At 33.5% G+C, this 14,601-nt stretch overlaps 1 protein-coding gene across 1 annotated transcript; it reads right to left on the bottom strand.

The window, feature by feature from the left end:
- Nucleotides 1-6,885: 6,885 nt before the first annotated feature.
- Nucleotides 6,886-12,663, bottom strand: LOC136202979 (replication protein A 32 kDa subunit B). Its single transcript, XM_065994007.1, has 10 exons — nucleotides 12,452-12,663; nucleotides 12,178-12,282; nucleotides 12,008-12,105; nucleotides 11,826-11,867; nucleotides 11,300-11,377; nucleotides 9,100-9,178; nucleotides 8,879-8,965; nucleotides 8,723-8,802; nucleotides 7,305-7,373; nucleotides 6,886-7,203 (listed from the first exon to the last, which is right to left on the bottom strand). The coding sequence occupies exons 1-10, from the start codon at nucleotides 12,557-12,559 to the stop codon at nucleotides 7,119-7,121; spliced, it is 831 nt and encodes a 276-aa protein (XP_065850079.1). The 5' UTR covers nucleotides 12,560-12,663; the 3' UTR covers nucleotides 6,886-7,118.
- Nucleotides 12,664-14,601: the final 1,938 nt, after the last annotated feature.

Raw genomic sequence — 14,601 nt, forward strand, 5'->3', positions numbered from 1 at the left:
TTGAACCAGGAATCTGGCTATAGTTCCTCTGCACTTCGCCCACCTGACCCAAGGCCTCATCCAAATCGTTTAGAATGGATTCATTCTCGAAAGAACCTTGGGCTCCAAATTTGGCGGACCAGTATCCACCGATATCGGGCTTCGCCGTCTACACAAACGTTCTAGGGTCAGAACTCAAGTTCAAAACTTAATGAACAAATAAAGATCAAAGGTAACCTACCTGTGCAATCTCCCCAGCAGGTTTGGCGGACCTCAGGGCATCCGCCATAAGCTTAAGACCTCCAGTGGTGTTAGGCTTCCTCCTCTTTAGTGGCGGCTCAACCACTGTTTCTGCAGGACGTTTTCCAGTATCCGCTTGAGGATTCACCGCTTGATCTTTCTTGCGTGCTTCAGCCTCCAGAAACTTCTTACGCTTCTCTGCAAGAGCGTGATTGGCCTTAGATAAACCCCTGCCAAGGAAAACATTAAAATAATCAAAGTTCACGAAGAAATGAAAGGTACCTTGGTCAAATTGCGTAATCTTTGAGTAAATGAATTGATCCCCTTCCCGGCGAATCAATGGAATATCACTCATCATGAAAGCTAAGGCATCCGCATATGTCCATGCATCCGCCTTGATCTGCTTCATGAGCTCCGCCACCTTCTCATCACTATCCGTTAAAATTCGCATATCGCCCGCCATATGCAACGGCCTGGGATTCCAAAATGAAGGAAAACCTAGTGGTTCGCCATCTTTTATCTTCACGTAGAAGAATCTCTCATCCCAGCAATGAACATTGGACATTTTGTCACTAAAGGGCGAATACACTCCGAATTTGGCGAACGAAAGATAGGATTCGGACTTCCGTTTTGATGGTTTGTGAAAAGCTCTAAAGATACGACCCGTATATACTACTCCTAAATTTGAGGCGAGGTAGCAGTCTAAAGCGATATCCAACCAGCAGTTGGGATGTAGCTGGCTAACCGTGATGTCAAAGTAGGAGAGGATGTCCGCCATCATCTTTGGAAGAGGAAGTCGGAATCCTCTCTCCACGTGACTACAGTATACTGTAAGGAAACCGCTAGGCGGACAGGAAGGACGTTGATGAGATGCGGCAAGCTGAGTTTCATAGTTCTTGATCCAAGGGAAGCGATTCGCCAGATCCACTAGATCCGCGGCGCTCATACGAGACGGAGTAGACTCCGCTCGGGGATTCTTTTTCTTAGGAGGAATTGAAGAAGAGGCCATTGTCCCTGGAAACCACCTAGATGCACCGGCCAGAACGGCGCCGGAGGCTGAAGGAAAAAGAGTCGGGTTCCTAGTGGAACGAGTTTGATAATGATTACGCACCGAGTTACTAAACCCAGCTAAATCAGAGTTAATCGTGCCCTCGGAAGAAGAAGAGTTCTCCGATGACGAGGTAGTCCAACTAAAATCGACTTCTATTTCAGGAGAGGAGGTTGAATTAAAAAGTTCTGAAGTTGATCTAGAAGATGAAGACGAACTTCTAAACATCCAGGAAAAAGTTAAGCGAAAGAAAATGGACTTACATGAGAAATCGGAAGCTTGGTGCGAAACTCTGAAGAAATCCCAGGAAAAGCTTCGAGCGTAAGAAGAAGAAGAAGAGAGTTTTCTCCTTCCTAGGACAATGTGTCCACTACACGTGTCGATCGTCCAATGGCATTGAAGAGTGTGCTCATTAATGCAAGTGTTTATGACGGCGCGCGGAAGTCCAAAAACCCTAAAGGACTTTAAGGGCATTTTGGGGGGGCTTCTGATAACATCGAGATATTATCCTGAGGACCAAAAGGGATATTCACCTCAAAGTACGCCACGTAGTGATCCCCAAGGGGAAGCTGGTTGGCGGATCTCCACGGATCAGCTCCAAGAGATCCGCTGGCGGACCTATAAGGCGAATCTCTCCATTCGCCTCTATAACGGCTGGCCGTCGACTCGGCCATAAAAGATCATTAATGAGTTATTAATTAGCTAAACCGACAGGTTAAGGATAACTCATAACCGCCATTAATGAAGCATTAATAGAGACTTTCTAGTTATCTGAAGGTTACAACTTCCCAGCTATATATAGCCCGATCCCCTAGGCTATCGACGTACACATTCTTACAACCTTTGTCAATTCAGTTTGCCTCCTTGAATCATCTTACTGACTTTGGTATCGGAGCTTCCCCCGTCGAACCCAACGACACCCCCACAGGGACGAACGTTGACCAGAATTTCGCTACCTGTTATCATCCCTCTTCAATTTGGCCTAGTATTTGTAATAATATGAACTTAATATCAATCTAATATAAATTTGGCTTCAAAAAAAAAAATAATAAAACGCATCCTCCTCAATAGTAACCGTCAGAATCATGTGGACCGTCAAATGAGATCTGAAGGTCAAATACATTCATATCCATATCTAACGGCATTCATGGATATATATGTGTTATTGTAATAACTGTTTCTAATTTACAGACCTTTGTCCTCATTTGGGACACACATCTTGATTCTTGGATAAATACAAATACATAATAAACTAAAATATATTTAATTCATTCTCTCTGTTCACTTAAGCTTTACATACTACTCGGTAACATTTTTATTCACTGACTTAGGTATTAGAATGGAAATGTCTTATTTCAAGCACTAAAACTCTTAAGTTCGGTTTAGATTGTATCACATCACTTAGAGATTGTTTGGTTGATCATTTTCATGCTCCTATTATTTTTTCACTTCAAAAATGAGAGTTTTAGATATTTGATTAGTGACCTCCTATTTGTCTTTTTCAGGTAAAAGTAACATTTTACAAAAGTAGGAAATCTCACTTTTTTTTATAAGCAGCTTAACAATAGTAAACCACAACAATAAACAGTAAGTAAAACAGTAGGTAAAACAAACGGACATAACTATCTCTTCACATAAAATAAAGTTTGAGTTATTTTATTGATTACAAAATAAAAATAAAATAAAGTTTGAGTTATTTTATTGAAATTTTGTAATCATATACAATACTAATAATTAGGTAGACAGTTGTCACATTTAACACCACGTAGCAGGAGGTAATAGATAACACGAGGGTTTTGATTCTTCTCTTCTCTTGAGAGTAATAGTAAAAAAATACAAAAAAGAAAAGCTATAACATTTTTTAAATTTGAAAAAGAGATTGGTCAATATGAAATTTGATGATGGTCAAACTATGTTTAAAGTAATGTTTTTTGGTCTGTAAAACGAATCATTCCTCACGTTCACTACTACTTGATATTTTATTATTATTATTTGATGATCATATCTCACATGACATCCTTTATTTTATTTTTTTTTATTTAAAATATAAAGTTAGAAAGGAAAGTTGTTTCTACATTCTGGGCAAGAAAAGAAAGGGGGTACTACTTGTATGAGCATTTTGTCCTTAGTTGATGGGTCCCAATGATTGTGTGTGATTAGGTCCGTCCGATCTGATTGATAAGAAAGCCATTATGTTTACTATCTACTTTTGGTCCCTAAATACTGAATCTTTTGTCTTCCACTCTCTTTTCTTTTTCTTTTTAACTCACCTCCCTCTTTTTTGCCTTCCATCACTTTTTCATATTCATACATCAATTTAGTACAATATTTTATGGTTTTTCATCCTCAACTTCTAACTGGCCATTTCACACTTATCTTGTAACTCTAGCACTTTTGTCTACTAAGTTGGTGGTTGTCTTAAAAACTGACATGTCAAGGACATCCTTTAGAGCATAATTTTCTATATCAGAAAAGTATTGGATGAACTTAAATTAAGTTCAGATTCGGGAATGCAAGTGTGATTAAAAAACTTAGGGCCCGTTTGTTTTACCTACTGTTTGCTGTTGCTGTTTGTTTGCTGCTTACTGTTACGGTTTGCTGTTTGTTGTTACGGTTTGCTGTTGCTATTACGGTTTGCTGTTGGAAAAAGCTGCTTTTCCAAAAAGCAGAGATTCTCTGCTTCTATAAAAGACTGCTTTTCAGGTGTAAAAGACAAACAGGAGATCACTAACCAAACACTCAATACTGCTTTTCAATTGTAAAAGGCAACAGAAGGTCACTAACCAAACACCTAAAACTCTCACTTTTGAAATGAAAAGACAAAAGGAATCTGAAAATGAGCAACCAAACACCCCCTTAATAGAAAAGTTTTACTTCTGAAAAAGAATTTAACCAGATCGAATCTAGATTAATCTGAAATGTAAGCATAGATAGCGGATAGTTAGAAAATTAAAAAAAAAGCAAGTGAGAGGAGCAAGCATGGTTACCATTAGAGAGAAAAGAAGATCGACACAAGACAGAGAGAGAAAGTGAGGTAGAGGAGAGAGGGAAAGGCTCGAAAAGAAAAAAGTCATTAGAAATTAAATTACTATGTAGGGATAAAGTGAGAATGGAAATAATAATGTGTGAAAGAGATATGAATTACGGATTATTAGACTAGATCTGTTTATGGATCAGACTAGACCAGTTTCAATAGGCTTTTGCTAAAAAAATACTTAGCACGGGTCCATTCCAGCCCAATGTTATGTTATAGTAGAAAGGTAGGCTAAAGTTTAAAAATAAAATTCTAAGCTCATACTACAGTTAAACCTCGATAAAGTAATAACCTCGATTATATAATAAATTCTTCCGGTCCCGACTTGGGCCAATGGACTAAAGTAATAACCTCGCTAAATGCATTAAGTAATAAAAGATATTTAAATCCTTAAGGGCCCAATGAAAATATAAAGTAATAATTATTAAATTACACAATATATATATATATATATATATATATATATATATATATATATATCCAAGAATTTACAAAAAAAAAAAAATAAGACCTATAATTATGCCTATAATTATTTGATTGATTTGTAATTACGCTAATGTGATAATTACAAATCAATCAAATAATTTATTTTCTAAACAAGATAATTACATATCTAATGAATATTTATCGATAAATGAATAATTTATTAATTTATCGATAAATGAATAATTTATTCATTTATCGATAAATAAATAATCTCGCTTAATGAATATTTTTTTTCCGGTCCCAAGGATATGCATTTATAGAGGTTTTACTGTAAATAAGTCATTCTATTTATATTAACAATAAAAATTAAAATTTACATAAAATTAAATATTTAAAATATACAATATATAAATTTAATAATAATGTTAATAAAGTAGGCTGCACTGAACCAATCCGTACTATTTTTATAAAACCTGGTAGATATAAGCGAGATTAAGGGTTTAGACCAGACCGAACTTGAAAACTTAAAATCAGTTTTCCTTATTCTAAGTCTACCTAGTGGGTGAGTACTCAAAACTGTGAACATATCTAGTGATAATTAGTATCAAGGTTAAAAAAGTTGAACAATCATAATTAGGATTTTTATATTAGTAAAATTGAGGCACCATATGAAAAACGGTAAATGATTTATTAGTCCTTATATTTTTAGATAACACTATGTAATCCTCGTATTTTAATAATATACTGTTTAATCCTTAACTTTTGTTATATTCAACATTTTAGTCCCTTATAAAGAGATCCATTTAATAATTCAAATATTTGAAACACTAAACTGTTAAATAGAACAAAGGTTAAGGCTAAACAATGTATTATTAAAATACAAGAACTAAATAGTGCGTTAAGAAACTAATACTATATAAAAAAAAAAAGTAAAATTAAAACCAAAATTGAGAAGTAATGCATATAATTTACCCATTTAAGTTTCGAGATAAGCGGTTCATAATATTGCAAAATACAAATTCGAAATCTCATTTTAATCCACAAAACCCAAGTGGTATATACTAGTAAAAAAAAATTATTCAGTATTCAAAACATCACTTGAAATATACTATAAAAAGGGCGGCCCGGTCGCATTACGCGTCCCCGCTGAGCGAGGGTCCGGGGAGGGGTCCCACCACAAGGGTGTATTGGGGGCAAGCCTTCCCTTGCCAATTTAATTGACAAGAGGCTGCCCCTAAGACTCGAACCCGTGACCTCTGGTCACACGACAACAACGTTTTACCGTTGCGCCAAGGCTCGCCCTCACTTGAAATATACTATATTAGAACTTTTTTCTTCATAATGCCTCTCACTTGAACATCTCTAAATAAATTCTCAAAAGTATTTATGAAAATTGAGGGTTAATTGCAATGATTGTTGTCATTCAATTACACATTACATTACACTATGATCATAAAACTTAAACTTATTTTATTTCAATAAAATCATATAGCAAAATTTGAACAATTTCAATGAGGAAAGTGACAAAATGGTGACTAGAATGACTAAAACAACCAACTTCATACCACGTCAGAGCCATGTGTCAAAATTCTAATCCTAGATTAATAAATTTTGAGACTCTTGAAAATTTTGATAGGAATGTGGTCGTATTTAGACAAATTATCCAAAGGGTTAGTTCACATTTTGACATATGATATTTGATTCTAATCATCCTAGTCAGTATTCCAATATTAAAATTGCCAAAAACTTATCAAACATAACTTCATTGAAACAAAATACTTCAACTATTTTATTTACAAACAAATTGAAATTTTGTGACCATGATGAAACATTACCAGTAGTTGAGTGGCTATCTATGCATTTAATACTTTGTACTAAATATAATTTGTTCAAATTAACCCATGCATAGTCTCAAGAGTAGAAATAACCTTTGACTCGGCCCAATTTTCACCGAGTATGAATTAAATCTTTCCTGCTAACAGTTCACGAGACAATTTTGAAATTTAAACTGTAATATTTCAATTGACACAAAACATCCAAAAACATATCAATTTTCAGGTGCATATAACTCTTTCACTTTTCTCAACAATGTATATCAGCTAATTGACACTGTAAATAATAAATATATCATTCAATATATGTATCATGGCTCCCGAAATCGATGAAATAAATCCCACAAAACACGGGATCGAACTGCCATTACCTTGAGGATTATCATATTCAACTAAGCAAACAGACAAGGATTCATGAAGAAGAGTATAAAATAAACAATAAATTTAGGAGCGGTATTGCGTAAATCTAAGATTTATGTACTTGTTCCTCGAGAATAGTTAATTAGAAAAGGATCAATCAGTCCTATGTAATAATCACCTGATTTGTAGTATAAATGTATCAGGCATTAGCTGTTGATTTGAAGTGATCGTCATCAATTGTGGAGTAAACAAAGCCATTGTCGACAAGAGTCTGTAATTCTTCCCTGTAGGAGGTCAAGAAATCCACTGTTAAATAATCTCTTTCAAGAGGTGAGCATATGTATGTGTGTGTGGCGAAGAGAGAGAGAGAGAGAGAGAGACATACGTTAGCTTATTCATCGGAATGTTTAGCTGACGGGAAATGACGCTATGGTGTACACCATCCTCGTTAGCACTGAAACAATTTGATACACCAATTAACAGTAATAACTAGAAGTGAAAAAATAATAGTATATACAAATTACAGCTAACAAAAAGTATCAACATCAGAAATACACAAAGGATAGAACACTTAAACATCCAAGAATATACATGCGATGAACAATTCAACATTCGTATCTCGAGAAATTTCACTATAGCAGTAATATGAGAGCACATAACACATCTATACAAGAGAACATTCCGTTCCAGACATAAAGTTCTTGCATTCTTAAGTCAAGTAAGAACTGCATGATACATGGGCTACATACCAAATTGGACTTTGGTGCTTCCGTTCCCTAATTTCTTGTCGTTATTTAAGGGTAAAAACCATCCTGAGGCCCTGATCTTTCATTTTTTGGTCCCTTAAGCCTGTGATCTTTTATTTGGACACGTTGAGCTCCTGATCTTTTACTTTTATTTTCTGTCACATTAAGCCCTTGCTTGTCAAACTGGTTAGCTGTGAATATCTAATACAGTTAAAAAAGTGTTATTAATTTCATCTGTGTTTGAAATTACATATGTTACAGCTAGAAGTAAGGTTTTTACAGTTTTCCTATAGCCACATTACACAATAAAAATTGTTTCGAACGGTTAAAAAAATAATAATAATAACACATGTGAAATGAACAACACTTTGTAAATTGAGTTTTATATTCAAAACTAACTTTTATGGTCATCAAGGGCTTAATGAAACAGGAAATAAAAGATAAGTGGCTTAATGTGTCCAAATAAAAGATAAAGGGCTTAATGCACCAAAAAATGAAAGATCAGGGGACCTCAGGATGCTTTTTGCCTTATTTAAGCACCTAATATTGGAAATTGGCTTTATTGTTTATTTTTGGAACCTGATCTCGCTGGATTCAAGCTTTAATCACAGACATGCTAAGGGAACTCTTCTTTTGCAGAACTCGCTATGTAATAAGCAAATGCAGGGGATGTTCGTCAAGCACATGCCAAAGCATTGAAAAAAGCCAATATGCTTAAGTGTGAGACATCTCATCAAAAATAAATTTCCCCACCTAGTACTCAACTTAGAAAAAAAATACATAAATGAATTTTGTTTTGCAATTTATGTGTCATGAGGTCCATCCGATGCATAAAAGACAGCATCAATGAAATTAACCATATATTTCAAGATAACATATTGTCATACCATATATATGATGTGTAAAAGCATATTTCACATGCAAGAAACACATTGACAAGCAAATAAAAACTATACAGAAAAGGGGGGAAAATTGCTATTACTATAAGGATTACATGAGAGAGAGAGAGAGAGAGAGAGAAAGCACAATTACAATCAGAATATCAAATAAAACTCACAGATGTGAAGGCTGCTGCAGAAAATTTAATATCATCTGACCAACATTGTTCAATCCATCAGCACCTGAATAGACAGAAGGCTGAAATGGAAAATTTGAGGATCAGCTCAGAAAGTGATTCTACAACTACGCACACTGTAATAATTACAAATGTTACTTGATTTGAGACGGCAGATTGGTATCCTTTAGAAGGAGTGTTCATTAATGGATTTGCCATCTGTGGTTGAGTACTTGCACTTGCACCCTGAAGTTTTTTTTTTTTTTTTTTTTTTTTTTTTGGCAAACCCAAACTTTTCATTAGAAGAAAGATGTGTATCATAGACTTTCATCATAAAGGAAAAAAACAATGATAGTTGTAACTACTAACTAGGCCAATACCCGTATTTTTGAATTGTAGAAACGGACATACATACACTCAATGAAGTGGCTTGTAATCTCATTGAAGTCAGTAACAGGCCTGAAAACCATAATCGATCTTGAAATTAAAACTCTACAGTTGATTTTTACATTCTTAAAATGAACAAGTTCATAAATTAACATTAAATTAAATGCTTGAAACTTTGGTGTCATAGAAGAATTCGATAAGGAAAAAAAAGCATCAGCTTTCTGCTAACAAGTTTTAATCAGGACTTCATATAAATGTAATTAAACCAAGAAGGAGGAAATTAATCAGATAAAGGCAATTATTTAGCGTAGTTGTTAAAGGCGCAAGGCGCGCTAAGGGGTCCTGGAGCCTAGGCTCAAGGCGCAAGGCAGGTGCGCGCCTTAGGAACACAAGGCGCAGCAGAAAATATATATATATACTCTTTTACTAGTTGAGCATAAACCAAAAAGAACACACTTATGACCACATAAACAAAACAAAACCACATAAAAACATAATACTAAATCATAAATGTTAAAAACACCAAGTTAAGTTAATACTTCATAGTGTACCTAACTATAACTAATTCTACTAAACTAATAACCATTCTCTGTTTTCTGTTCATCATTGTGTCTGTAGCAGTTTATTTTTGGGTGGAGTGAAGGAGACTCTTCTTTCTTTACGTGACTGCTCTTAATCCTTCTCTATTCTTTCTATATTTAGTTATAACTCTTGATATTCTTATTTAGATCAAGGGTTAAGATTAATCTTGTTTAAATTAGATTAGTGGTTGAGATTAATCAAACATTTATTTTACAGAAAACAGTAAAAAATAAAAATGAAAACCTAGTGAAAACCCTCAGGCGCGCCTTGTTCCAGGCTCTGAGGCGCACGCAAGGCGAAAGCCTTCTGTACAGCGCCTCGCTTTCTGCATTCAAGGCTCAAGACCTTGAGCCTTGAGTGAGGCGTGCCTTGAACAACTATGTTATTTAGTCAGCGGGTATTTCCACAGACAACTTAAGAGTTTTTCTTGAAAAAAGGGCGGCCCGGTGCACTACGCGTCCCCGCTGAGCGAGGGTCCGGGGAGGGGTCCCACCACAAGGGTGTACTGGGGGCAAGCCTTTCCCTGCCAATTTATTTGGCAAGAGGCCGCTCCTAAGACTTGAACCCGTGACCTCTTGGTCACACGACAACAATGTTGCTAAACAGCTGAAGAATTTTCTGACGACCGGCTAATAGAGTTCAACTGATAATCTCTAGCGAGAGAATGCATTTTATGTTCTCTTTGTCAAAAAAAATCTGAAAGCAACATCTGCCCATCATATTCACCAAAAGGGAAACTACAGAAAAGCCATTTGCGGATAATGATAGTAACAAGAAGCTGAATATATTCAAAGTTTAACCACTTCATCTAAACAACAAAGATAAACATCATCTAAACCTTTCCTCAAGTGTATGCATGAGTCCTTGAACAATTCTAAGTTACTACTTACTACCATTAAGGATCATGTCAAGTACACCCTACGAAAATACCTAATTTAATACAATGGATAAGGACAAGAAAAAAATGTTCAAGGGTGAAATTTAGGAGACTCAAATTACTCCAGGAAATTGAAGAAAATATTCCGTTTTGAGAAACACTCGTGAACTCTTACCATTTCCCATACAAGAGAAAGAGGTAAACTAGACATCTGTCTATGGTGAAGGTGAAAAGTGACACGTGGGTAGTAAAAGTGACAAACAAATAAATGGTGCGACCTACAACAATTTTATAAACAAAAATAACACTACTAATAAAAAATAAAAAGATGAAAAAACGGAGATAGTAAGTTCATTCAGGATTAAGTAACCTATGGTTGATGAAATGCAGGTGAGAGTACCAATAGATAATAGAACAAGTTTTTGGTTAAAATAATTGAGATAGTTCTACACAAAATCCTTAAACATATAGAGAAACAGAGGAAAGAAACTCATATTCCCATGTAGATAATACAAAATATATAATTATTATACAAACATGACAAAACAAGTTACCTGAAATCCAGTGAATACATATATTATCCAACACCATATCCTTATCATAATAATAGAGATTTGGTGTTAAGACAGAGATATAGAAATGATAAAGGGAAGGGTTGGAGTTCTTCTCTTGCTTTGTAAACATATTTCATGAAACATTATCAGAAGCAAAGAAAAAGAAGACTAGACGCTTACCTAATGGAGAAGGCATTCAAAAACCTTCTACCTTGTAGGCCTCTCAAGTGTCCAACAACACGAACATATTTTCCAACTCTATAAGAGAAAACCAGTAGTGTAAACAATATTAGAGAAACTAATTGAGTAAAAGAAAAAATATCCCTTCAACCAAACCCTTCAACCAGCTTTTGGTTGTTAAAATGAAAAATTATATTCACAAATAACTTAATTACTTAATTCCCCTCTTGATAGCTGAAAACAAACAGAAAAACTGAGCACATGAATTCTACTAGAGCTATTTCAATTCTCAATTTCTAAGCCCAATTTAGAGCAATTCTCTGACCTTCCATTTTCTCCTCACACAAAGCCTAGCAATCTAATGCACATTTTACCTCTAAAATTGAACTAAGAAAAAATTGTCGGATCAAGAAAAATTATTGAACAAATGAAGGGGTGTTCAGCTCATTGAAATGCAAGGCAGATATATTATTCAATCTCCCCTGCTAAAATGATGCAAAGCACGAGTGTAAAAGAAGAGACGTACATGATTCCCTCCACTTCATCTATGTCTATCCGTTCTTGAACCCTGTACAAACACAAAAATACATAACAAACTCATCAGAATTCAGAACTGTAAAACAAAGATATAAAATAGCATAAACTCATTGAATTTAAATTTTATACGCAGAACAACCATGTCTATAAATAAAAAGGAAAAAACAATACCATCTGGTACATTCAACCTGTCCTGTCCCATCATTTATAACGAAGGTATACTCACTAGCTTTGTCTTCTTTTTGGCATATCCTCCCCACAATTGTAACCTAATTCCAATTCAGTGTCAACAAAAGAAAACACAAAAGAAGCCAGACAATCCGACCAATGAGAAGACTTACATTGGTCACTTCAACCCCATCAATGATAAAATTGGATTCATCATTACTCGGTAGCTCCTGAATCTGCTTCACCGTCAGTGGTAATAAGCACTTGGCGTCACGATTCTGCAAGGAAAACTTAAAACCTAGTAAATTGATTTCTCATATTTAAAACGTTTAGATATGATTTGATTTTTCATCATTATCAGCGTCAGAAATTTCTCATCATCTGAAAGAAACCAAGTGTACAGCCCTAGATTGTTTAGTAAAAAGAAATGAAGAAACAAGTAAATACTCTGGAAGAGGTGAAGGAGGATTCCGGAGCCTGGGTTGTCTGAGAGGGCATAAAACCGCCGCCCATAAAGGCTGATGCGCTGCCATCGAATTCGGTGCTGCGGTACATCTTCTCTACTAATTAATGCCTGAAATCAACTCAACTGCAAGCTATCCAAAACCAAATCCCTAGCACGGCTACAGACCTTCCCGCCAATTTCAGTGATCTTTCAACTTATTGCTTTATGAGATTTGCTATTTATATGAAACTATTTCCCTTCTCAAATACCATTTGGCCCATTTCAATATTATTAAAAGGGAAAATTACACAGAAATTCATATTTTAAAAATTATTTACAATTATGAAAATCGCTTTTATGTATTTTATCATTATATGATTTTAAATTTTAAAATATCAGAATATCATAATTTTATTTTTATTTTTGTCAAATTTTCAGTTATTCAGTTGCAGGAAATAAAAACAGTTTTAAAAAAACCACCAAATATGACATTTAAATAAATTTGTTTGACATTTAAATAAATTTGTTTAAGGGTCTGACACAGTTATAAATAATTTGTTAATTATTATCATTGTGTAATTTATCCTTATTAAAATTCATTTATCATCGCTTTCAAAAAAAAAAAAAAATCATTTATCATAGTAGGTAGCTTAAAAACCAAATTAAAGAAAAATATAAGTTTATGAGGTCTTGCTTGGAGTGAACCATATTTATTTGTTTTTTAAATGCTCGATATGATTGCATTTATGAAATTTTATAGATGAAAAAAAATCAATTTTTAAAATTAGATTGATCATAATTAATGTGTTGAATTTATTAGTCGATATATAAAACATGTATTAACTTATATTTTAGCTAGGTCAATTGATTCTGGGTCAGAATACGAAATTTGTGGATTTTATCATTCTCTTTTTCTTGTTTGTGTTTTGAAAGTTGAACAATAATTAAAAAAAAAAAAAATCTGTTTTCTAGAAAACTTGCTATTTTATAGCTAATTTTTATCTTGAAAAAGTATGGACATAATATTTAATTAAAATTAAGAAATAATTATAGGTAGCTATTTAAAAAAATGGTAATGATATATACAGCTCTTAGGGCTGTATATTAGCATTTAATAGGGTAATATATTTATATTTCTTAGTGTATTATTTACATTTATTATTATATTGAAATTTTAAATATAATAAAATCTATTAATGTAAATATTGGAAATATACAATTGTATTTAATTTATTCAAAAGATCAATACAATAATATATATAAATATAAAAAATACACATAAATATACTACTCTATTAAATGCTAATATACAACCATAAGGACTGTATATATCATTACCCTTAAAAAAAATTAACTAAACAATAACCAAAAAAAAAAAACAGTAAAACAGAACAAGAGAGCCTAAACATAAAAAATTGATCTATACTTAAAGAAGAACATACGGAACATAATAAATTTATATCATGTTAATAATTTAATGATAAAATCCATAATTAAGCCTTTGAACGTTTTTAGCTTTAAATATTGAATCTTGGGTAAATTTCAAATAAAATCCATGTGGTTTCACTAATTTTCAGATAAAGGACTGTGGTTTTCTTTTTGTCAAAACGAGGATTGATGTTTCACACTTTTAATAAAACAATGACTTTTTGGATTAATACTATTAAAACCATCTTTAACGATCTGAAAATGAAAATTTTCAAGAATTAAAGTTGTTCAATGTCATATTTGTTATGGAACTACATTTTCGATTTTCGAAAATCATATTTTTTAAAACTTTCTCTCTCTAAACATTAACTTTCTCTCTCTTTACCAAACATCATCTAAATAATCTCAAAATAAAAAAGTTGAAGAATTAAAGTTGCTTAGAATATTAGTAGTTCTTAAAATATGTCATTTTTGAAGTCGTTAATGGTGATTTTAATAGTATCAATCGAAAAAGTCATTATTTTGCTAAAGTTAAAAACCTCAGTCTCTACTTTGAAAAAAAGTAAATCACAGTCTTTTATCTGAAAATTAGTGAAACCACAAGGATTTTATTTGAAATTTACCCTTGAATCTTTGATTATTTATTTTTTCAGATTAAATCCTTGAACCTTAAGAATTAAGCTCCTCATTTTTAATTCTAAGATACACATTGAACTCCTTACTT

This window comes from Euphorbia lathyris, chromosome 8 (assembly GCF_963576675.1).
Source record: "Euphorbia lathyris chromosome 8, ddEupLath1.1, whole genome shotgun sequence".
In the NCBI taxonomy this organism is placed as follows: Eukaryota; Viridiplantae; Streptophyta; class Magnoliopsida; order Malpighiales; family Euphorbiaceae; genus Euphorbia; species Euphorbia lathyris.

Bases quoted from the DNA above. Each gene is read 5' to 3' on its own strand.
- LOC136202979 (XM_065994007.1), bottom strand. From the start codon at position 12,559: ATGTACCGCAGCACCGAATTCGATGGCAGCGCATCAGCCTTTATGGGC. The intron at 12,283-12,451 runs GTATTTACTTGT...TTTTCCTTGCAG, and splicing joins CCTCCTTCACCTCTTCCAGA to AATCGTGACGCCAAGTGCTT. The intron at 7,204-7,304 runs GTATGTCTCTCT...GACCTCCTACAG, and splicing joins ATTCCGATGAATAAGCTAAC to GGAAGAATTACAGACTCTTG.